At 50.1% G+C, this 25281-nt stretch overlaps 1 protein-coding gene and 2 pseudogenes across 12 annotated transcripts in view; 2 read left to right on the forward strand and 1 right to left on the reverse strand.

The window, feature by feature from the left end:
• The window catches only part of LOC103247837 (leukocyte immunoglobulin-like receptor subfamily A member 6), a 79227-nt gene that overhangs the window by 39027 nt on the left and 14919 nt on the right, over positions 1-25281 (forward strand). Inside the window, exons 1-8 of one of the 12 annotated variants that reach the window (XM_073015965.1) lie at positions 6720-7817; positions 8001-8285; positions 8432-8734; positions 9179-9472; positions 9728-10030; positions 10350-10400; positions 12663-12713; positions 12865-14866. The exons of 1 other annotated variant lie outside the window; for it this stretch is intronic. In XM_073015965.1, coding sequence (XP_072872066.1) covers positions 7586-7817; positions 8001-8285; positions 8432-8734; positions 9179-9472; positions 9728-10030; positions 10350-10400; positions 12663-12713; positions 12865-13001 — 1656 coding nt within the window. In that variant the 5' untranslated portion in view covers positions 6720-7585 and the 3' untranslated portion in view covers positions 13002-14866. Of the gene's footprint in view, positions 1-6719; positions 7818-8000; positions 8286-8431; positions 8735-9178; positions 9473-9727; positions 10031-10349; positions 14867-24233; positions 24860-25281 lie in introns of those variants that run through there. 10 more of the 12 variants (XM_073015972.1, XM_073015971.1, XR_012093093.1 and 7 more) reach the window with 10 other exon arrangements.
• Positions 52-2201, forward strand: LOC103235253 (trifunctional enzyme subunit beta, mitochondrial-like; annotated as a pseudogene).
• LOC103235255 (protein LSM14 homolog A pseudogene) lies at positions 14978-24247 on the reverse strand (annotated as a pseudogene).

Below are 25281 nucleotides of genomic sequence, written 5' to 3' on the forward strand. Positions count from 1 at the left end.
AGCTGCGAGCTGCCCCAGAGAGAGAATCTGACCAGCACAGTTGATCACTTACACGTAGATGACACTGGTTTCTGGATTGGCTCCTATATGGATGAATCATTGGATTTTTAGCTTTATCTGAAAGCCGTCCAGACCAAAATGAAGAAGACATTAGCCAAACCCAACATAAGGAATATTGTGGTGGTGGATGGTGTTCGCACTCCATTTTTGCTGTCAGGCGCTTTCTATAAAGATCTGACGTCACATGATTTGGCTAGAGCAGCATTTACGGGTTTGTTGCATCAGACCAGTGTCCCCGAGGAAGTTGATTATATCATCTTTGGCACAGTTATTCAGGAAGTGAAAACAAGCAATGTGGCTAGAGAGGCTGCCCTTGGAACTGACTTCTCTGACAAGACTCCTGCTCACATTGTCACCATGGCTTGTATCTCTGCCAACCAAGTCATGACCACAGGTGTTGACTTGATTGCTTCCGGCCAGTGTGATGTGATCGTGGCAGGTGGCGTCCAGCTGATGTCTGATGTCCCTATTCACCATTCAAGGAAAGTGAGAAAACTGGTGCTTGCTCTCAATAAAACCAAAACTGTGGGCCGGCGACCGTCTTTAATCTCTAAATTCCTATTGAATTTCCTAGCACCTGAGCTCCCTGCGGTTGCCGAGTTCTCCACCGGTGAGACCATGGGTCACTCTGCAGACCAACAGGCCACCTCCTTTGCTGTTTCTTGGCTGGAACAGTATGAAGACGCACTGTGCTCTCCCAGTCTGGCCAAGAAGGCACAGGATGAAGGATTCCTTTCTGATGACGTACCATTCGAAGTACCAGGAAAAGATACAATTACCAAAGGTAATGGCATCCATCCTTCCTCATTGGAGCAGACGGCCAAACTAAAACCTGCATTCATCAAGCCCTATGGCACAGTGACAGCTGAAATTCTTCTTTCTTGACTGCTGGCACATCTGCAATGTTGATTATGGCAGAGGAAAAGGCTCTGGCCATGGGTTATAAGCCGAAGGCATATTTGAGGGATTTTATGTATGTGTCTCACGATCCAAAAGACCAACTATGACTCGGACCAATGTATGCCACTCCAGAAGTTCTAGAACAGGCAGGAATAACCATGAATGATACTGATGCTTTTGAATTTCATGAAGCTGTCTCGGGTCAGATTTTGGCAAACGTTAGAGCCATGGATTCTGATTGGTTTTCACAAAACTACACCGGTAGAAAAACCAAGGTTGGGATTGCCTCCTTTGGAGAAGTTTAATAACTAGGGTGGATCTCTGCCCCTGGGACACCCATTTGGAGCCACTGGCTACAGGTTGGTCACGGCAGCTGCCAACAGATTATGGAAGGAAGGAGGTCAGTATGGCTTAGTGGCTGCCTGTGCAGCTGGAGGGCAGGGCCCTGCTATGATAGTGGAAACTTATCCAGAATAATAGATCCAGAAGAAATGACCGGAAGTTTCTGTGCAGCACTCACAATAGGCAACGCTCTTTCAGTGCATTCCGAAATGACATTTATAGTTCCTAGCTCCCTTTAGGAAAGCGATTCTTGTGGCCTTCTGTTAGACACTTTGCACTTAAGCCTTGCCAGTGTTTCTGAGCTTTTCAATAATCACAGTTTACTGCTCTTTCAGGGATTTCTAAGCCACCAGAATCTCACACAGAGATGTGTAGGTGGTTGGTTTTGGTCTCTGCTGTCACTAAAGACAAAATGACGGGTTGCAATTGGGAAAGAGGTCAGCTGAGATTTGGAATCATTTTTGTAATATTTGCAAATTATATTTTTCCTATCTGTGTCCTAAAGATAAGTGTTCTCTATAAAATACAAACCAATGTGCCTAAATTAATTCTGGAAAAATAATTCAGAATCTAAACATCACTGAAAACTTATAGAAAATGTTTAGATACAAAAATATCATGGCGGCCAACCTTAATAAAGTGGAGAAATATTGAAAATAATAGGCCGGGCGCGGTGGCTCATACCTGTAATCCCAGCACTTTGGGAGACCAAGGTGGGTGGATCACAAGGTCAGGAGATGGAGACCATCCTGGCTAACACGATGAAACCCCATCTCTACTAAAAACACAAAACAATTAGCCGGGCGTGGTGGTGAGCGCCTGTAGTCCCAGCTACTCGGGAGGCTGAGGTGGGAGAGTGTCATGAACCCGGGAGGCAGCTTGCAGTGAGCCGAGATCGCACCACTGCACTCCAGCCTGGGTGACAGAGTAGGCGACAGAGTGAGACTGTCTCTAAAAAAAAAAAAAGAAAATAACAATAATAATAATCTACACAACAAACTGTCACAACACAGTTTACCTGTATAACAAACCTGCACATGTATCCCTGAATTTGAAACAAAAGTTAAAAGAAAAAGAAAAAAATCCAATTAGGACATGAGCAAAAGGGCTGGGCATGGTGGTTCATGCTTGTAATCCCAACAGTTTGGGAGGCCAAGACAGGAGGATCTCCTGAGGTCAGGAGTTCAAGACCAGCCTGACCAACATGGTGAAACCCCGTCTCTACTAAAAATACAAAAATTAGTTGGGTGTGGTGGCGGATGCCTGTAATCCCAGCTGGGGACAGAGTCACCTGCCTGCATGCAGGTCCTGGGGCCCCGACTCAGCCCTGAAAAAGAGTTCCCTGTAAAAGATTTGTCCCCCTGGGAGCCTGAGCAGGCCTTCCCATCGTGGGAGTACCTGGAACTACAGGTATGCACCACCACACCCAGTTATTTTTCGTCTTTTTAGTATGCATGGAGTTTCACCATGTTGCCCAGCTGGTCTCGAACTCCTGGGCTCCAGCGATCTGTCCACCTCAGCCTCCCAGAGTGCTGGGAAAATAGGCATGAGCCATGGCAGGCAGCCAATCATAGCACTTGTTATCATTAGGATGATTCCTCTTTCTTCTCATTCTTGGACACACACCTCCCAGTATCTCATCTGTCAGAGAGAGTTTCTACCAGGGCTGTACTGGGAGTTAAGCTTGAAAAGGGGAGGAAGGCACCACCTGCCCGGGTCTCGAGAGTCTGCTCAGGGCTGTAACCAGCAGGGGAGGGTCTAGTGTGAACCTCATGTCTGACAAGTCTACAGTGAATCTGTTTCACATACACATGGAGGAGGCAGCTCAGGGCTGACCATGAACCTCAGTCAATCGGCAGAGATATCCCAGTGCTATCCACAAACACAGGGGAGGAAGAGCCACAACGTCCCACTTTCACCCAAAACCCCGAACCCTCCCTAACTGTGAGGGCCCTGGGGTTCTCCTCTGTCTCATACAGAAGTAGAAACGTGCCCCTTAGTGACCCCCTGACATTGCAAGTCACCAGCAGCCACTCGGCTCTGAGCTCGCTGCTTCCTGAGGTTCCCTGCCTGTGACAGGAAGTTTCATTTCTCATTTCCTTCTAGGGCTGCGTATTTCAGAAACATTATGTATTAGTCGGGGTTCTCTAGAGGGGCAGAACTAATGGGATAGATGTATGTATAAAGGGGAGTTGATTAAGGAGTATTGATTCACACGATCACAAGGTGAGGTGTCACAATAGACCGTCTGCAAGCTGAGGAGCGAGGAAACCCGTCCAAGTCCGAAAACCTCAGAGGCTGAGAAGCTGACAGTGCAGCCTGGGCGGCAGAGCGAGACCTTGTCTCAAAAATATATATATATATGTGTGTGTGTGTGTGTGCGTGTATGTGTGTGTGTATATATATACACACATATATGAGTGTGTTTTCAAGTCTCCTTCTTTCCCCTCAAGTCGCATGTACAGGGTGCGTGGTTCTAAGGTTCCCAGGGCTGAGACTCTGTCCTTCTTCACCCAGCCCAGAGAAAGGCTGATTTCCAACACCCTGCAGGGGCTGTGGAGCCAGAGCCCAGAGACAGAGGCCTTCAGAGGAGGTAATTCTGCCCAAAGACCCCAGACTCCCACACTCCCCCGCCCCACCACACTCTGTCCTCCCCCAGGTCCAGCCCAGCTGCTGGAATCCAGGAAGAAAACTTCAGTGAGAGGAAGAGGGGGTGCACCTGGGGTGCAGACGGGGGCCCTGCAGTTTCAGTGGTAACAGGAAGGGGCTGGGAAGGGGCTGGGGCTCAGGGGAACAGACACTGCCATGAAGGACCCACAGCCCAGGACGGGGTGGAGCTGGACAGTCAGTGTGAGAAACACACTCACCCCTAAAAACCCAAAGAATGCACTCAGAGGCACGGGCAACAGCAAAAGCGAGACTTTTTGTTTGTCTGTTTGAGATGGAATCTCACTCTGTCACCCAGGCTGGAGTGCAGTGGCCAGATCTCAGCTCACTGCAACCTCCACCTCCGGGGTTTACACCATTCTCCTGCCTCAGCCTCCCGAGTAGGTGGGACTACAGGCGCCCGCCACCTCGCCCGGCTAGTTTTTCGTATTTTTTTAGTAGAGAAGGGGTTTCACCGTGTTAGCCAGGATGGTCTCGATCTCCTGACCTCGTGATCCGCCTACCTCGCCTCCTAGAGTGCTGGGATTACAGGCGTGAGCCACCGCGCCCGGCCTGAACGTGAGACTTTTAATAGGGTCTTGCAAGATTGGGCGTCTGCTAGGCAGGCACACCTGGGGCAGTCACAGCAGGTAATTTATCTCCTAGCACGAAAGTCCCTCCCTCACTTCCTCACTGGTCCAGTACTATGAGGTTACAATCTTCCCAGACTTCCCCTGAGTTTCATTATCCCCCTTATAAGGTTATATATCTCGTCCCCTTCCCCGCTTAACTTGTAATTTCCCAGTAACGAAACTTTTTTCCCTTTTATGGGCTGACCCCCGCTCTACATTCTGTTCATTTACTGTGATTTGCTGGGAGCATGAGCCCTGCGGTTTGTTAAATCCGCAGACTGGCTGCCAGTGCTGAGAAGGTCCATGCTTTGAAAATGGACCATTTAAAATGTGTTCTCACAAATCCCCTCCTCCTTTTTATTTACTTCCTTTGGTCTCATTTTCATTTGAACCCTTCTAGGGCTTGAATCGCTTTAGAAGTTGTTTACTTTTTCTATTTTATTTTTATTTTTTTGAAACAGAGTCTTGCTGTGTGGCCCAGGCTGGAGCGCAGTAGCGCCATCTCAGCTCACTGCAACCTCCGCCTCCTGGGTTCCAGTGATTCGCCTGCCTCAGCCTCCCGAGTAGCTGGGATTACAGGCGTGCACCACCACACCCGGCTAATTGTTTTTGTATTTTTAGTAGAGACGAGGTTTCACCATGTTGGCCAGGCTGGTCTCAAACTCCTGACCTCAGGTGATCCACCCACCTTGGCCTCCCAAAGTGCTGGAATTACAGGCATGAGCTACCACGCCTGGTCAGATTTTTCACTTTATGACTACATAGTAGGTGTATATATTTATTAAATTACTTTTCAATGGTATTAATTCAATTTGCTATTTTTCAGCTTCACAATGTCTGTCTAATGCATTTCACCAGCTGCCTATATTTTCCTCATATGATTGTGATTCCTGTGGGGCGGCTCTCCTCCCTCGCACCTGGCCTTTCATAAAGGGTTCCTCCCAGGGCTGTCCAGGCATCAGCCTGATGAAGGGGATTGTTGCCGCTGCTCCTGCCCCACTCTCCCAAACTTAGCCTCAGCTCAAGATTGTGCCTGGCAGGGATGGGACCAACGCCAGCCTCACACTCACCTGTGGGGCAGACGCCCATATCTGAGCAGCGTGGATTAAATCTGTTTCTCACACACACGGGAGGGGCTGAGAGCTGACTGTGGACTCGAGTGAGTGAGCAGAGACCCCCCAGCGCCTGTCCACACACACAAGGGAGGGGGAGTCACAGCTTCCAGCCCCACCCAGAGCCCTGACCCCTCCCTGCCTGGGAGGACCTGGGGTTCCTCTTCTGTCCCACACGGAGGTGGGAACCTCCTCCTCCCTAATGACCCTGGGTGGTCCCGGACACCTGTGGCCACTCAGCTTTGAACTGTGTTCATTGCAGGGGACGCATCTCAATGTTGGGAACTTTTCTTTCTCTTTCTGTGCCTGTGGCTATGGAGATCTGCATATTTCAGACATGTCACAAGGAGCATTTCTTGGTATTTGGAGCCAATGTCGGCTCTTGAGTGGGGGCGTCAATCATCCTCCTCGACTGTGGAACCCAAGACCAGGATCCTCTCCCGTCCCACCCTCCGGTCTGAACTGGTCTGGACCAGGATCCTCTCCCGTCCCACCCTCCGGTCTGAACTGGTCTGGAAATTCACCACGGCTGAGCCTCCCGTGTCCTGGGCACCACTGACCCCACAGCCACTGTGATCAGTGGGGTTCATGACAACAGGCTCAGAGGTGACATTAATGTCCAAGGTCACATAAACCCTGGATGATAATCAGGAATTAAACACAAATCAGCTCCCCTCCCCCGGAAGCAGATTACAGACCTAACAAACTGTTCTGAAAATCCTGAACATGGACGGAGGCGCCGAAGGACGGCCAAGGACACAAGGGGCACTGAGGAGGCAGGACCGACTCAGAGCCTCATTCCCGGGGGGGTGGGTGATGCTGCAACAAGGAAAAAAGGGGAAGTAAAAGAGAGGGACTATTTGGTAAGAAGGAAACATACACTCCAGGGACTGTATATATATATTATATATACACTATTATATATAGTATATATGTATGTGTGTATATATATTATATATGGATATATATATTTTATATATATGTTTTATTCTCTATATTCCCTGTATTTCTCCTTTTCAGACAGGATCTTGCTCTGTCGCCCTATCAGGAATGCCGAGGGGTGATCACAGCTCCCTGCAGCCTCCACCTCCCAGGCCCAAGTGATCCTCCCACCTCAGCCTCCTGAGTAGCAGGGACCACAGGCATGAGCCTCCATGCCCAGCTCACTTTTTTCTTTTCTGTAGAGACAGGGTTGCAGTATGTTGCCCAGGACTGTCTGAAGCTCCTGGCCTCAAGCCGTCACCCGCCTCAGCCTCCTGAAGTGCTGGGATTCCAGGCGTGAGCCACCACGGTAGACCCTGCATTTCTCCTGTGTGCTCACTGCCACACGCAGCTCAGCCTGGGCTGCACAGCCCAGTGTCAGTTGCGTCTCTGCGGACCTGGGTCTGCCTGCAGCATGGACCTGCATCTTCCCTGAAGCATCTCCAGGGCTGGAGAGACGACTGCCATGGTAAGGACCCCGAAATGCTGAGCCGATGGACGGGCTGAAAGAGGGAGGGAAACCCCATGGGGAGGCTCTGAGAGGGAAGAGGAGCCCATGGTCGCCCTCGCCTGAAAGGGGCTGACTGGGGAAGTCACCGGGTCTGTTTGCTGCTGTGTCCCGGCCCTCAGTGAGATAAAGATAAATCTGGCAGACAGTGGCCCAGGGACAAGGAGACCCCATTTCTCTCTGAAATGTCTGCAGAGAGCCTGGTGCCCGCCCCCACCTCAGCCCTGGGGAAATGAGAGCCAGGCTCCGGGGGAAAGCAGTTCCCCTTCCTGTGGGCTGAGGATGAGACAATCCCGTAACAAGAAGGACCCAGCCTCTGAGCGGACACACCCTGCGTGTCTCTGTCCTGCCAGCACCGAGGGTTCATCCATCTGCAGAGCCCGGGGCCACTGGGAGGAGACGCCATGACCCCCGCCCTCACAGCCCTGTTCTGCCTCGGTGAGATTTCCAGATGGGGAGGGGGAGATCCGAGTCTTGAAGGGACCCCACCCCACACACAAGCCCTGGTCCATCAGGAGACCTCAAAACCTCAGGAGGCACCAGGGCAGGGAGGGTCTGCTCAGGCTTCAGGGGCAAATCTCACTGGGAACTCTCTTCCAGGGCTGAGTCTGGGCCCCAGGACCCGCGTGCAGGCAGGTGAGTCTGTCCCCAGCTGTCCCAGGTCCCTCCTCCTCACTAGGGACAGGGGCCACACATGGGCAGCTGGGGGAGGAGACTGCAGTTCTGGGTGACTGATGGTGATGACGGGGGGTCCTGGGGCTGGGAGCTGGGATCTGAGTGTGGGGACGTCTTGGGATCCAGACTCTGATTTCCTTCCAGGGCCCCTCCCCAAACCCACCCTCTGGGCTGAGCCAGGCTCTGTGATCATCCGGGGGAGCCCCGTGACCATCTGGTGTCGGGGGAACCTGGAGGCCCAGGAGTACCGTCTGGATAAAGAGGGAAGCACAGAGCCCTGGGACAGACAGAAACCACTGGAGCCCAAGAACAAGGCCAGATTCTCCATCCCATCCATGACAGAGTACCAGGCAGGGAGATTTCGCTGTTACTATCTCAGCCCTGAAGGCTGGTCAGAGCACAGTGACCCCCTGGAGCTGGTGGTGACAGGTGAGAGGACACTCAGGGGTCCCAGCCCCAGGCTCTGTCCTCAGGAAGGGGGTCGGCTCTCAGGGACGTCTCCCTCTCACAGCCCAGCCCTGGGGATGCTGCGGGAGGTGGGAGCCCATTAAACACGGTGCCTCCTTCTCTCCTAGGAGCCTACAGCAAACCCACCCTCTCAGCCCTGCCCAGCCCTGTGGTGGCCTCAGGAGGGAACGTGACCCTCCGATGTGGTTCACCGAAGGGATATCAGCATTTTGTTCTGATTGAGGAAGGAGAACACAGGCTCCCCCGGACCCTGGACTCACAGCAGCTCCACAGTGGGTGGTACCAGGCCCTGTTCCCTGTGGGCCCCGTGACCCCCAGCCACAGGTGGACGTTCAGATGCTATGGATACTACAGGAACACCTCCCAGGTGTGGTCCCACCCCAGTGACCCCCTGGAGATTCTGGCCTCAGGTGAGGGACCACGGCCTTCTCTAATCCACTTTCGGGGCAGCTGACAGGCTGTGGGGAGTTTGGCTGGTGACTGAGTCTGGAAAGGACCCAGAGTGATGTGTGGATGGACGGGCTGCAGGCGTGAGGGAGACCCCATGGGGAGGCTCTGACGTGGGAGGAGGAGGCCTCGGCCACCGTCACCTGGAAGGGGAGGACTCAGGAAGGCACCGGTGTGTTTGCTGTGAGGTCCCGGCTCCCAGGGAGAGGAGGAAGGATCAGGCACAGGGGCCAGGGCTAGGGAGACCCCACTCCTCGGAAATGACTCCAAGATAGCCCGGGTGAGAAGGAGGCCCTGGGGTCAGAGACTCAGAATGAGAGACAGTGAGACCTGCAGGGCCAGGACAGGAGAAGGAACAGGCGTGGGAGGAACCAGCTCTCTGAGTCCCGGCTCCTCTTTCCCTCCAGGCGTGTCTAGGAAGCCCTCCCTCCTGACCCTGCAGAGCCCTGTCGTGGCCCCTGGAGAGACCCTGACCCTGCAGTGTGGCTCTAACGTCGGCTACGACAGATTTGCTCTGTACAAGGAGGGGGAACGTGACTTCCTCCAGAGCCCTGGTCAGCTCCAGGCTGGGCTCTCCCAAGTCAACTTCACCGTGGGCCCTGTGAGGGGCTCCCACGGGGGCCAGTACAGATGCTACGGTGCACACAACCTCTCCTCCGAGTGGTCGGCCCCCAGCGATCCCCTGGACATCCTGATCTCAAGTGAGGAGCCCAGCGGGTTCAGTCAGGGACCCAGGCTCTGCATAGGCCCTGCCGGGGGAGCCCAGGTGGTTTTATGGCTGGCATGAGGGGTGGGGGCCCCAAGGGAGGGAGAGACAGACAGAGACAGGGGATGGGGGGAGGGGGAGACTCAGAGAAAACAGTGACAGAGAGACGGAGGGTCCCAGAGGGAGAGCTGGGGAGGTCTCAGCTCAGAGCAAGGTGGGGCAGCCCCTCACCCATCCTTCTTCTCTCCAGGACAGTTCTACGTCACGATCTCCCTCTCGGTGCAGCCGGGTCCCAAGGTGGCCTCAGGAGAGAACGTGACCCTGCTGTGTCAGTCATGGGGGCAGTTCCACACTTTCCTTCTGACTAAGGAGGGGGCAGCCCATCCCCTGCTGCGTCTGAGATCAAAGCACCGAGCTCCTAAGTACCAGGCTGAATTCCCCATGGGTCCTGTGACCTCAGTCCACAAGGGGACCTACAGGTGCTACGGCTCACACAGCTACAGCCCCCACCTGCTGTCTCTCCCCAGTGACCCCCTGGAGCTCATGGTCTCAGGTGAGGGCCATGACCCTGTCCTCTCTGCGCTCAAAGGCTCAGCTCCGGCCCGGCCCCCAGGAGAGCTCTCGGCTGGGATGGACCGAGGCAGGCTGTGAGGGAGGTTTAGCCAGAGGGTACGCAGCCCTCAGAGGAGAGGCGGCCAACAGAGCTTCTCCTAGGCATGGCCACCCATTCTCCTTGCCTGGCATGCAGAAGGTACCAGGTGGGCAGAGGAATGGTTCCGGGGATCCACTGGGCAGATGCAGGAGAGTGGGAGTGGAAGGGTGCACTCCATGGACGGCCCCAGCCCCTCACCTGCCTCCTGTGCTCCTTGCAGGACCCTCTGGAGGCTCCAGCCCCCCACCCACAGGGCCATGCTCCACACCTGGTGAGTCACTGAGGCCTCTTGGGGAGCGCGGCCTCCCCCAGGGCAGTCTGAGTCTCCCGAAGGATCCCATTCCCCTCCCCTCTAGGACAGGCTTGTGTCCCAGGGACTCTGAGGCTGGGCTGGTGAGGAGTGGGGGGTTCAAGGCAAAGGGAGGTGTTGGGGCCCAGCCTAGGGGAAAAGCAGATGGGTTCATGTGGGGAGCAAGGCAGCCCCAGCCCTCACCTCCCTGTCCTGACCCCAGAGGTCCTGAGGACCAGCCCCTCAACCCCTCAGGGTCAGGCGAGTGACCTCCTGGAGCTCGTGGTCTCAGGTGAGGGCCCTGACCCTGTCTTCTCTGAGCTCAAAGGCTCAGCTCAGGCTCTGCACCCAGGAGAGCTCTGGGACACTAGAAAACAGGGGAGTGAAGGGTGAGAATCCAGCCCATGGGAGGGTGGAAATAGATGGGGACCTCCCACCCCTGGCTCCCACCCCTGAAGTCCCAGTAGGGTAAAGAGCAGGGAGGGCTGAGAGGAGATGGGGTGAACCTTGGAGGAGATGAGATTAGACTGAAGGGGGAAAACGGAGGCCCCACCCACTCCCCTCCTCATGTCTCCACCTCAGAATCAGAGCTCTGGGTCCCAACCCCCAACAGACGCCCTCCTGGAGGGAGAAGAATTCAGGTGCCACCTGACCCTCTCCTTGTCTCCCCTGGCAGCTCCCCAGCACTCAGCACACACCTGAGCCTCACAGGGACCCGCACCTGCTCCCGCAGCAGCTCAGGGACTGTGCACGGCTCCTCTTCTGCGCCGCTGACCACATTTTTTATTTGGGTTTTTAATGTCCTACTGGCCTTTCTGTCGAAGCTGGTGAAAGTAGATTTGCAGCATCGCCTGTTTTTCATTCTCACCCAGTTCTGTAACAGCCCTGATCTTACGCACTCCCTGAGGTTTGGTAAATGTCAGGTACAAATGTGGACTTCCTTTGTTCTGGACGTTTGCTGTGGAGGGGGTAGGGTTTATCTTTTAAGAAAAAGTCAAGTGACTGGCACTACTCCTTGAAACCCGACAGCACTTTCCAGATCTCAGAGGGAGGGAGAGAGAGACAGAGATAGACATGCTGGGGCTGCCCTTTCCTGGGCAGTTCATCATGGCCTAGTCTCAATCCACCAAGGCCCCGAAGCTCAGCTCCCCTCCTCCTCTGCCTTCCCCTCCACCCCATAGACAAGCAGTCATTCCTTTCTGAAGAACAGGCTGAGACTTTTCTGGGACCTGCTCTTTCTGGAGCCTCTGATGCTCCATGTCTGGGTCTCCACACGCCTCCTTCCTGGCTCTTTTTCCTATTGAAGAATCAGCTTCAGTGTCACCTCCAAGTGTGACCTTCACTGATGACACAGCTCAGCCCAGACCTGCCTGCTTCTCATCTACATCAAGTAATTAACCTACACCGTGCAGCTGAACTCCCTCTCTCTCTCTTTCACCATCTCTGCACATACACATATGTGTGTCACACCGACATCTTATGTGACATTAAAACCTAGTTATCTGTATATGTATACAGATAATATATACTCACACATAAACATAGATCTCTACCCATACATCTAAAACTATCCCTGTGACTGGTACATTTCCACTATTGTCGTTTCAGATGTTTGTTCAGAAAGCAGAGAGAGTTTTTAGGGTACACCATATATATAAAATACATTTCCATTTGTGTTTGTGTTTTTCTGTGTATCACATTCTACCTGTTGCTGCCTATATGAATAATTAGCTACCTAAAGATTAAATGGAAGGTGAAACCCCAGGGGTAGTGGCTGAGCTGGAGTGAAAAGAAGGCAGCCCCAGACTTTCACCGCTTTGTGCTCCTGATATTCAGGAGCCCCTGAGGACCAACCCCTCATCCAGGCAACCTGGGTCCTCCACTGGTGGATCTGTGAAATTCTCATCCCGGGGGGAATCGGTTTATATGCTCCTGTGTCCCAGGCTGCACAGACGGCACACAGGGCTCAGTGACCTCTGTACTGGGGACCACTTTCCTTGCAGATCATGACTCTCAGGGTGTAGGAAAACTCTCCCCAAGATGACTCAGGAGCAACATTTAAATTCATAGAACACAGGAAAACTGAACTAGTTCCAGGAGGAGACTGGAGGGAACCCAGCTCCAGGAGAGGAAGGGTTTATTGAGGAACTCCATGAAAGCCACATCATGAGGTTTGAAAGAGTAAGAACGCAGAGCCCAGGGGAGAGGCTGGCTCAGGCTCTCCCCCTCCGTTTTCATTCTCAGGAGCAGCTGAGACCCTCACCCCATCACAAAACAAGTCAGACCCCAAGACTGGTGAGTGAGGAGATGCTGTCAGTTATGGGACTGGAACAGAGGGTCAGGGTCTGTCAGCGGGAGATGGGGGGTGCCCTGGGTGGGTATCCAGGGGTCCCAGGTGATGTTGATCTGCCCTGACCTCTGAGATCTCTTCTTCTACCATCCCCAGCCTCACACCCACAGGATTACACAGTGGAGAATCTCATCCGCATGGGCATGGCTGGCTTGATCCTGGTGGTCCTCGGGATTCTATTATTTGAGGTTCAGCATAGCCAGAGAAGCCCCCAAGATGCAGCCAGCAGGTGAACAGCAGAGAGGACAATACACCATTCAGAGACATGGAGCCTCAGGGACAGATCTTATGATCCCAGGACGTTCTGGAAGAAAATCTACAGCCTATGCTTTCTGGACTATCTGCCAATCATTCCTGAAGAGAGGGATCAATGTTGAGGTATTCATTTCGCATGATGAAAATGACAACATCAAAGTCATAGGTAGTAGGGCTGACTTAGAAATCCAATACATCCATGGTAGGACTGCAAATTACTTCAATCAATTTGGGGAGAATATCAGAAGTACCTAACTAAAAAGAAGAGACACACAGCTATAAACATAAAGTACAGAACCTAGAGGAAAATGTGTTTGTATGGTGAGGTTTCATTCACAACAACATGGACAGGACTGGTGCTCGTATTAGACACCAGCCATAAAGCCCAAAAATACATCTAAAACAAAAGAAACAAGTGTGGTTCAATTCCACCATGGGATACTAGGAGCACATGCAAAGGCACAGATGAAATCTACAAAGAGCAACACAAACCAACCTTCGATCGTGAGGTTGAGTAAAGAAACAAGAGTATAAAAAGAAGCCGTGCACGGCTATTTCAGCACATGAAGCTCAAAAGGAGGCAACATTTATTTTGTAGGGAGGCAAGCTCAAAATAGACCCCATAAATAAAGGAAGTAGATAACTCTATGTAATCCAAAATAGTGGTTACACATCAGGAAATACTGGAAGGTTCTGTTCAACATGGAAACCACAATGGCCGCTGGACATGGGCACTGGAACGCTGACTTTCATTTAGTGACCCACAATCCACTTCAAATTATTGGTCAATAGTACACTTTTGATTTGATAGAGAATAATCATACATATTTCTTGGGAGCATGTGGTAATCTGATTCATGCATGCAATGTGTAATGATCCAATAAAGGTTCCCAGGACACCCATCACCCCAAAGATATACATATTTTTTTTTCAGACCGAGTCTTTCACTGTCGCCCAGGCTGGAGTGCAGGGGCACGATCTTGGCTCATTGCAACCTATGCCTCCCAGGTTCAAGCAGTTCTCCTCTCAGCCTCCCGTGTAGCTAGGATTACAGGTGTGCACCAAAACGCCTGGCTAATTTTTGTATATTTATTGGAGATAGGGTTTCACCATGTTGCACAGGCTAGTCTCGAAATACTGACCTTAGGTGATCCACCCGCCTAGGCCTCCCAAGGTGCTGGGATTTCAGGTGTGAGCCACTGCACCTGGCCAACATTTATAATTTCTGTGTTGAGAACATTTCAAATCTTCACTTCTAGCTCATGTGGAATATACAATAATTTGTCACTAACTGTGGTCACCCTACTAAGCTCTCAGGCCCTGGAACTTACTCTTTCTCTCCACCTGTATTTATGCACCCATCCACCAACCTCTCTCCATCCCCCTCCTCCACACTCCCTTGCCAGCCCTCTGTTGACCACCATTCTACTCTCTGCCATCACGAGGCCCAGTTTTGTAGCTTTCGCATGTGTGAGAACATGCAATGTTCCGCTTTCTGGGCCTGGCTTATTTCACTTTACCTAATGTCTTCCAGATTCATCTATGTTGCTGAACATGGTACAATTTCCTTCTTTTTATGCCTGAATATTATTTCATGGTGTATATAGACCACATGTTCCTTATCCATTCATTCACTGATGGACATAGGTTGATTCCATATCTTGGCTATTGTGAATACTGCAGCAATAAACATGGCGATGCAGACACCTCTTTGCTATACTGGTTTTCTTTCTTTTGGAAATATACCCAACTGTGCGATTACTGGATGGCGTAGTTGTTCTACTTTCAGTTTCTTGAGGAACCTCCACACTGTTTCCATATTGGCTGCACCAACTTACGTTCCCACCAAGGTACAAGGATTTCTTCTCTCCACATCCTTGACAGCATCTGTTAATTTTTGTCTTAGAGATAACAGCCATTTTAACCGGGGAATGGCATATCTCTGTTTTCTTACCTATCTATCTTTATTTGTCAGGCCATTTAGGGAGCTGAGATTGAAGTGTGGTGGTGAAAGCCACAGGCTGCACTGGCCACTAAATGGCAAACAAGGTGGCTCTTGATCTATCAGAGCAATGATCTCACAGGTTGACTTTGTGTTTCATTCACAACATGACCCCAACCTGCCTGATGAGCCTCACCTGAGTCCAGTCAGACACTGAGCCACTACCCAGGTAAGAATGGGCCTCAGAAGAGGACACACCTTGTGCAGTACTACATGACATGCAATTGACATTTTTAAGTGGCCATATAACTTTCTGATTTCATTATGTTGAAACCACCTGAACTGGGATGAAGGACACCAACATGGCCTTGGGGTTATTTCAGACGTGAGGTTCAACCCAATCAGGTGGTGGTTTAGGGATCTCACAGGGCTTGGTTCCAAATGTGACAATGCTCCATGTGCCTAGTCACCTCCTGGACTCCTCTGAAGTGGAAATCAGAGAAAGGCATTTGCATGCAACTGCTGCTCATTCCAGATTCCATTCTTTTTTTTTTTTTTTTTTTTTTTTTTTTTTTTTCCCGAGACAGAGTCTCGCTCTGTCGCCCAGGCTGGAGTGCAATGGCCAGATCTCAGCTCACTACAAGCTCCGCCTCCCGGGTTCACGCCATTCTCCTGCCTCAGCCTCCCGAGTAGCTGGGACTACAGGCGCCCGCCACCTCGCCCGGCTAATTTTTTTGTATTTTTTAGTGGAGACGGGGTTTCACCGTGTTAGCCAGGATGGTCTCGATCTCCTGACCTCGTGATCCACCCGTCTCGGCCTCCCAAAGTGCTGGGATTACAGGCTTGAGCCACCGCGCCCGGCCCCCAGATTCCATTCTTAGATGGGAACTTACATGAAGCTTGACCCTGAAGAAAAGAACTGGGTGAAAAAGAATTCATGAATTAAATCCCATTTATAATAGCCACAAACAATAAAAGACATGCTCATAAATTTATCCGACAAGCTAAAAACCTCTACAAAAAAATTATAAAGTTCTGATTTAAAAAAATTAAAGACAGGAAAAAACTGGAAAGATACCTCTTGTTCATACATTCAAAGAATAAATATTTATTAAAAGGACCATAGTACCCAGAGCAATCTACAGATTCATTGTAATTCCTGTCAACATACCAGTGTCATTCTTCACCAAAATATTAAAAAATTCTAAAATTCATATAGAGTCATAAAATACTCAAAATAGCCAACACAATTTAGAGAAAAAAGAACAAAGCTGGACACATCACACTACCTGACTTCAAAATACACTACAAAGCTGTAGCAACCAAAACAACAAGGCACTGGCTTATAAACAAACACATAGACAATGGAATAGAGCAAAGAACCTAGAAATAAATCTAGAAATTGACAGCCAACTAATTATCAACAAACATGCCAAGAACATATATTGGGGAAAGGACAGTCTCTTCAATAAATGCTTCTGGCATAATTGGATATCCATATGCAGAGAAACAAAATGCAACCTCTGTCTCTCACGATAAACAAAATCTACTCCAGACGGAATAAAACCTAAAGTAAGACCTGAAACTATGAAACTGTAGAAGAAAGCACAGAGGAAATGCTTCAAGACATTGGTCTAAGCAAACATTCTATCAATAAAACCTTAAAAGCATAGAAAACAAATGCAAAAGTAGACAAATCGGTATATCAAACTAAAAAGCCTCTGCAGAGCTCAGGGAACAACCAACAGTGTCATGACCTACAGAAGCAGGGAGAAACATTCGTTACCTATTCCTCTAACAAGGGTTTGATCATCAGAATATATGAGGAACTCAAACAGCTCAGAGGCTTTGATGGAGAAATGAAGAGAAGGTGCTGCCACGTAGAGAAATAAAGAAGTCAAAAGGAGGAAGTTTGGGAGGAACAAACCACACTTTCCAGGTACTGGGAGGTTCTGCTTCTCTCTCTGACTCAGTTAACTGTCTTAAACACACCTCCTTCCATCTCCTTCCCCCATGGGGTCATTGCTCCTGTGATGGCCCTGTTGGTTCCTCGTCAACCAAGTCACAGAATGGAAGAGCTTTCATTTCCTCAGCATCTTCCTCTTCACACACGATGAACAAATCCACACCATTCTATCCCAGAGCACTTCTCATCATTGTCTCCTGTCCAACGCTACAGTCCAAGCTTAGCCGGTTTCCTCAGCTTAACACTTCATGGATTGTGGCAGCATAACTCCAATCCCTGCCTCTATCTCTGGGCAGGTTTCCCATTAATACTGCAGAAGCCCCCATTCTGTGTGATGAGACACAGTAACACACCAGAAACCCACTCCCGCTTGGTCCCTGGAGGATTTGAATTGAGATTGGAACTCTGCAGAGTTGCCAGGAACGTGGTTTCACACATCCTCTTGTAGGAAATCCGTAACCACTATCACCAAGTGGTCATTTCCAGCATCTCGGGGTGTAGAGGATGCCGGCTGGTGGCAGATCATGTGGCAACTCTATGGAGATCTTATGAAGAACCTATGGAGGTCCTGTGAAGATCCTATGGAGATGCTGTGGAGATGCTATGGAGGTCCTATGGAGATCCTATGAAGATCCCAGGGAGGTCCCGTGGAGGTCCTATGGAGGCCCTGTGAAGATCCTATGGAGAACCTATGGAGGTCCTGTGGATGTCTTATGGAAATCCTATGGAGGTCCTGTGGAGGTCCTATTGAGATTCTATGAAGGTCCTGTGGAGGTCCTATGGTGAACTATGGAGGTACTATGAAAGTCCTATGGAGATCCTATGGAGGTCCTGTTGAGATCCTATGGAGGTCCTGTGGAAATCCTATTGAGATTCTAGGGAGGTCCCATGGAGGTCCTATGGAGAACCTATGGAGGTCCTATTAAAATCCTATGGAGGTCCCATGGAGGTCCTATTGAGATTCTGTGGAGGTCCTGTGGATAGGTCCTATTGAGATTCTATGGAGGTCCTGTGGATAGGTCCTAGGGAGATTCTATGGAGGTCCTGTGGAGGTCCTATGGAGAACCTATGCAGGTCCTATAAAGTCCTATAGAGATCCTATGGAGGTCCCATGGAGGTCCTATTGAGAGTCTATGGAGGTCCTGTGGAGGTCCTATGAAAGTCCTGTGGAGATCCTATGGAGGTCCCGTGGAGGTCCCATGGAGATTCTATAGAGGTCTTGCAGATCCTATGGAGATTCTAGCACTTTTCCATGCATTAGCTTAGGAAATAGACTGGGAGTTTCAGGATAGGAAGTCCAAGGCCAGCACTATGTTTTCTAAGGAAACTCAAAGTCAATAGTTTCATGTTCCAGAAGAAGCCCAAATCTTATATGGCTGCTAGGGACACATAAGCATCATCTTCACACACAAAGAACAAACTTCACATGCTTCTTCACGCACTTCTTCCTCAGTAATGCACAGAGACACAAGCAGAAAGAAAGTCGGTCAAGGAAAACAAACCCTATGACTGGCAGCCAGCTAGGCAGACACACATACAACACACACACACAAACACACACACACACACACACACACAGTAAGTATCCTACAGATGAAACTGAGATGAAGACAGACGCCAGCAGACATGCAGAGTACTCCTCAGTACAAAGAAAAAAAAAATACTTTGTTCCTGCCCTGTGCATAGTGTTAGCATGTCTTGTGCTCTACAATCAAAAACTCTTCTCTCCATGTCGACAAGAAACTTTCCCTCTCAGCCCAGCTGTGCCCCCTACTGAGTAAGGTTGGAGAGAACATGACCCTGTTCTGCAGCTCTGGAAGCTCATTTGACCTGTACCTTCTAACCAGGAAGGGGAGGCCCCTGGACACTGGCTCACTGGGCTGCAGAGACACAGTGGGGCATTCAGGCCAGCTTCCCTCTGGGTCTTGGGGCTGGTGATGGGACCTGTAGATACTGCAGCTCTCTGTCGATGACTCTGCCTGTGAGTGCTCAGTCCTGAGTGACCCACTGCACCTGTTATGGGGGGAGCCCATGCCTGCTGCATGCCCTGCAAAACACTAAATCATGGAGCCATGTCTAAGGGACAGCCTGCTGGACACATGGGGATTTTAGGGATCCTGGATGCCCAAGACCACAGGAACCCACCTCCTGCATCAGCATGACCCAGATGTGAGACATGGAGTCAAAGGAGATCATTTTGGACCTTTAAGATTGGACTTCCTCACTGAATTTGGGGCTAGCATGGGCCCTGTAGGCCCTTTGTTTTGGCCAAATTATCCCATTTGGAACAGTTGTATTTACCCAATACCTGTACCCCTATTGTATCTAAGAATTAACTAGCTTGCTTTTGGTTTTACAGGCTCATAGGCGGAAGGTGCGTGTTTGACTTGCAATTCACTTGCCTCAGCCTCCCAAAGTGCCGGGATTACAGGTGGGAGCCACCGAGTCCCGCCTTCATAGGTCACATTTTGATTATGCATCCGCAAACTGTTAAACAATGGGGTCATTTTCCCTATTTACCTATTGTGAAAAATGACACAAAACAACACACATTTTTTATGATTCCATTTGTATGAAATATCCAGAGTATGCAAATCCATAGAAACAGAAGGTGTGTTCCTGATTCTTAAGCTGAGGGACAAAGAGAATTTGGACGATGACTCAGGGGCTTTCTTTCTCAGGTCATGGAAATAATCTGGAATTAGACTAGAGGTGGTGATTGCGCCAAAAAACACTGATTTCTACACCTTAAAATGGTGCGAATTCTATCCCATAAGTAAATAAATAAACAAATACTTAATCTATATCCAGGTCTCTGCCCAGGGTTTGGGAAGCTGGAGAGTTTCACCACAGCCCTAACAGAGAGGAAAATTCAGTTCAGCTCCATCGTGGAAGCTTCTCCTGAGACCATCAGAAACCTGAGCTCTAGAAGCAGCTGAGTAACCTGAATGCCAAGGAGGGGGAAGCATCATGACTGGTTCCACGGAGACAGAACCCATAAGGGTGGGAGGCTGCTGTACACACTGAGGGGGGACTTCAGCTAACAGTGAATGTGGGGAGTCAATGTTTTCTGCTTCCCCAGAGATCAAGACACACCTGGGGACCTAAGATAGAGGGGCACTGTGCATTCACCCGCAAGTTCTTTCCCATGGGTCTCAACTGAGCATTCACAAGACTGATTGGGAGAGAGATGGAGACCTCACATTGGTGATCAGACAGAAAGAGCTTCCACTGTGCATGGCCTGAAATCTCATTTCCCACCCAGGTGCTTCTCTCACATGGAGGAAAAGACATAAGCCATTGGAAGAGGCTCAGATAATTCTGCCCACCTCAGATCCCAGGTAATGACTCATTGTGGCTGGAAGAAAGTGGATCATAAAATCCCTCTACCCTAGGAGGAGTGCAGAGAACAATCCTGGACCGTGATCCTAGACAAAGACCATTAGAGATATGCACATTTGGAATAGGGACAGAAAACCCCTCCCCACCAAACAAATCTACCCAGTAGAATGCAGCTGCCGTAAGGAGCGGGGACAGAAACATGGAGACAGCCCCACCCTCAAGGCCCAGGCACACAGAAACTGCCGAGACTGAGGCTGGAGGAGGACAGGAGAAACATCTGCCCTCGACCAGGAGCCTCTCCTGAGAAGCAAGCAGGGGCACCCACAGCTGGGGTTAGGGGACCTAAGGATCTGCTGATGACTTGGTTAATGCGGTGAGCTTCAGCCGGCTCTGTTTCAGCAGTCCCAGTGCATGCTGGAGGGTCCATGAGTGTCACGGCCATGGAGCAAGAAAAAAAGGACATGCTGCCAGGCGCAGTGACTCACGCCTGTAATCCCAGCACTTTGAGAGGCCAAGGTGGGTGGATTACCTGAGGTCAGGAGTTCAAGACCAGCCTGGCCAATATGGGCAAAATCCCGTCCCTACTGAAAATACAAAAATTAGCCAGGTGTGGTGGAAGGTGCCTGTAATCCCAGCTACTCGGGAGGCTGAGGCAGGAGAATCAGGGACAGAGGTTGTAGTGAGCCAAGATCGCGCCACTGCACTCCAGCCTGGGTGACAGAGTGAAATTTCGTCTCAAAAAAAATTGTAAAACAGGAATCAAAGAAAAAAAGGACATGCATGGAACCACCACCAGCAACTCCCTCTCACCGAGGACCAAGTAGCCACCACTGTCGCTGACAGTCTCACCTGTGACCAGCAGACTGTTCGCCTTTGAGTGGACCGGCAAGTCATCTGGTGGCCGCTTGACGACATGACGTGCATTCAACCAGGAGGGGGCAGCAAATCCTCCTGACCCGGATGGATCCTGGCGCTGAGACGGGTTCCTCTGAGCTCACTGCGGCGCTCCGCCAGGAAGCAGAGTCTCCCACCTGTTAAATGGAGCATCTCATGACTTAATCTCAGATCGAGGGATCTACACGCACATGAAATCAGTGGGGCAATGAGAACAGGGCTACGTGATATCCTGGGGATGACCTGAGATAGCATGCGTGCCACATAGTGGTTGGGTGCTGCTGGGGCTGACAGAGCATCAGAATGGCCTCTTACAGTAGATGCCAGAAACGGTTTGTTCATGAGACTCTGCACTTTAGGTGCTCTCTGATGGTGTAATAGACATAGATATAAAACAGAGATATAGATAGCTGCAGACAATATACATATTCATGTGAATGAACACTAAATGATGCTATGTCTTTTTCTTCTAATATTTTTGTTCTTATTTATTTTTCTATAATGGGCTCTGCAAATGAAAATGCTATGTCTTTTCAGAGGTAGAACACGTGGGCTGGGAAAGGAACGGAGCGTGTCATCAATAGCCCCCATCCCCACCCTTCCAGGTGACCCACTGGGGAGATAAGCACATTCTGGGCTTGCACTTTTACGTGATTTCGAGTTAGATTATCTGCCTGGTGGAAAATTACCACCAGGGAAGAAAATAAGGGTTACCCTATGCCAAAAGTGATCACTTTGCCCTTTCCCTTTTCTTTTTTTTTTTTTTTTGCTAACTTAAAAATTTTTTTTAAAAAAAATAGTTGCTTGGTATACAGCTTTACAAAGTTTTTAATGTTTCTTTGGCAATGGAATATAAAGGAATTTTACAACTATATAAAAAAGTTACGTTTGCCTAAGAAACAGTATTTACCGTGTCTACATAGCTGACTGACGAAATTCTCTACCATCCAGCACCCTAATTAATTGACGAAATAAGCTACTTCATATGACAAGATCCCCAAAAGAAAGGAGAAGAAAGATACACACAAACAGACACCCTCCTTGGCTCAGAACACAGTACCACGGCCCTATCTGCAGACAACCTGCAATTACCACATACAATTCAGTGATTTTAAAAAAACAAAACAAAAGTTTCGGTGATGAAACAATACTTGTAAGTCTCACTGAATTACTGCTTTAGTTTAACTCTACAGAAGAAATTACTTAACCTTCTGCTATTACAAATATAGTTGAGCCTCATGTCTTAAGATAAGCCTTCCTCCCCCAAAATCTGACTGCATTTTATCTCTGAAATTAAACGGAAAAACAAACAAAAAACAACCACCCAGTGATGGTGGCAAACGTACAGGGAATTCACTTCTTCATTCTTCTCAAAGACTGAAATCAATTTCCGGGACCACGAAGAGCTAGACATTCACCTATTTTCAGAGATTTGTCTGTAGACTATGCAGCAGCTTTGTTGTCTTTCTTTCAGAAAGCAGTACCATCAATTCAGACCTTTTAGGGGCCAAAATCTGTGTTTCTCCTACATTCAAAATCTGCAAACTCTCGGTCCCCAGAACCTGCTCTGAATCCACCGTGGTCAAGGTACCACCTCTGCCACCACCACGCGCTCTGCCACCACAGAAACCAAGACCTCCTCTGCCTCTGTATCCTCCACGGCCACGGTTTGGACAAAGTGGGATTCCAAATGTTTCAGCATTTAATCTTCCTTCAGTCCAGGTTGGTCTCTGTTCTCTATTGTCATCACAAGAAATATTATCAAAGAAGGATTTAGTTTGGTCATAGTAGCAATTACATCCAGGTGAATTTTCTTCATCAGCATGTCCGTCACTGTTTTGGGTATCAACTTCTGAATCTCCTTTATCTTCACCATTTCCAGGCTTCTCCCATTTCTCAAGTTTATCTTCTTTTAATTTATTATGAAACTCTCTGCCAATCTCTTCCTTGTTGAATTGTGCATTTGGACTTTCAAAGTCAAAGTCTTTCTCAAGTTTCATTGGCCCATCTCGCCGAATACCAAATCTTCCCCTGCCACCCTGACGACCCCCACGCCCTCTTCTTGGCGCTGAAGGAGCACTTGGAGCTACTTGTCTCTTGTTATCATTTCTGAGTTGCTCATTTTCTGGCCTTGGAACGTTGTGTGCTTCAACTCACCTGTGCTTTTGATTCTCTCTTGCTTTTCGGCTGGTAGATGGCACAGGCCTGGTTGACACAGGACTCCTTCTCCCAACACGTGCTGGAGCAGGTAAGCAAGCCCAGGCAGTCTGCACTGCTTGTTCCATGGTTGGGGTTTTTCTCAAAGGGTCGAACTGAGCGCTTGAACGACCCTGAGATAATTGTGTTTTTAGAGATCTTGTATCCTGTGTAAAGGCAGAACCAACCGCACTACTCTGGAGCAAGGTACCACTGTTTGATATTTCTATTCCAAAGGAGGTCAAAGAGCTTCCAGCAACACCAACACCACCAAACTGCTGCCCCACTAAGGAATGCGGACTGAACTGGCTGGATGTGGGCATCCTGCCGAAAGGCCCGTAAGAACCCACGGACTGAAACGAAGAAGTCGATGAGCCTAGTGAGAACTGCACGATAGCTGGGTCTTGAGGCAAAGAACACCGTGGTTTTGGTGGCTCGCAAACAGTGAGGTCTTTCTGTCTCTCCCACGGAATATAAGGATTCAAAGACTCCACCTTGTGGCGGTATTGGACTGTCTGGCGGTCTGTCTGCTGGACCAAAGGACCGAACTTTGGCGAGGGCTGCAGGGGACTGTTCGGTGTCACGGTGTAGAGGATGCCCTCGTAGTGGATCTCCACCTTGGACTGAGGCTGATGCTTGTTGATGTTAAGGGTGTTCCCGCTCAATGGCGCCGGGGCGCCGCCGCTCCTGGCGGCTAGCAAAAAAGGAGACCCCACGCCGCTGCCGCCCGCTCCTAACGCCGTCTGCGCACGCCGACTCCTGCTTCCCTTCAGACCCAACATGGCGGCAGCGCCCGTTCCGCACGCCGCCGCCGCCGCCGCACGCCGCACGCCGCCGCACGCCGCCGCCGCACGCCGCCTCCTCCCGCGCTTCAAATCCAACATGGCTGCGGCACCCGCTCCGCGCAGCTCCCCCAGCCTCTCGCCCTCAAGCCCCTTTGCACTTTTCTTTCTTCCGCTGCAACCTCTGCTTCCCGGATTCAAGTGATTCTCCTGCCTCGACCTCCAGAGTAGCTGGGATTACAGGCGTGTGTCAGGATGCCCGGCTAATTTGTTGTTGTTCTTCTTTCTGAGAGATAAGGTTTCACCATGTTGGCCAGGCCGGTCTCAAGTGATCCACCCTCCTCCGCGTGCCAAAGTGCTGAGATTACAGGCGTGCGCCACCGCGCCCGGCCAACTGTACCCTGTTCTTTTTATTTTCTTTATCACAGTAGAACAGCCGGTAGGGAGAATTATGGGCAGCGTAGATCACTCACTGGGCACTGACGGAGGCTCCGCAGTGGACGCAACCATGATGGGTGTCGTGGGTTGCATTGTAACCCCAAAAGGACATGTTGGCGCCTTAACCCCCTTACCTGTGAGTGTGAACTCATGCAGAAACAGGGTCTTCAGAGATGTGATTAGGTAAATAAAGATGCAGTCATGCTGGAAGAGGACAGGATCTGAATCCAGTATCACTCACGTCCTAATAAGACAAGGACGAGACAAGACGCGCAGGTAAGACTGCCATGTGGGGATGGATTTATGTTTACCATCAAAGCTGAATCATTAGGGTTCGTTACACTTTGAAATATGTTTCTGTTCTCCTCTCATATTAGAACTCCTAGAATAGTAAATAGAAATAAATATATTGGCCGGGCACGGTGGCCCATGCCTGAAATCCCAGCAGTTTGGGAGGCTGGGGTGGGGGTATCACTTGAGGCCAGGAGTTCCAAATTGGCATGGTCAACGTGGCAAAACCTCATCTCTACTAAAAATACAAAAATTAGCCAGGCGTGGTGGCAGGCACCTGTAATCCTAGCTACCCCGGAGTCTGAGGCGGGAGAATCACTTGAACCCGGGAGGTGAAGGTTGCAGTGAGCCAAAGTTGCGCCACTGCACTCCAGCTTAGGCAACATAGAAGTGCAGATATCTCTTTG

This window comes from Chlorocebus sabaeus, chromosome 6, assembly GCF_047675955.1.
Source record: "Chlorocebus sabaeus isolate Y175 chromosome 6, mChlSab1.0.hap1, whole genome shotgun sequence".
NCBI classification, from domain to species: Eukaryota; Metazoa; Chordata; class Mammalia; order Primates; family Cercopithecidae; genus Chlorocebus; species Chlorocebus sabaeus.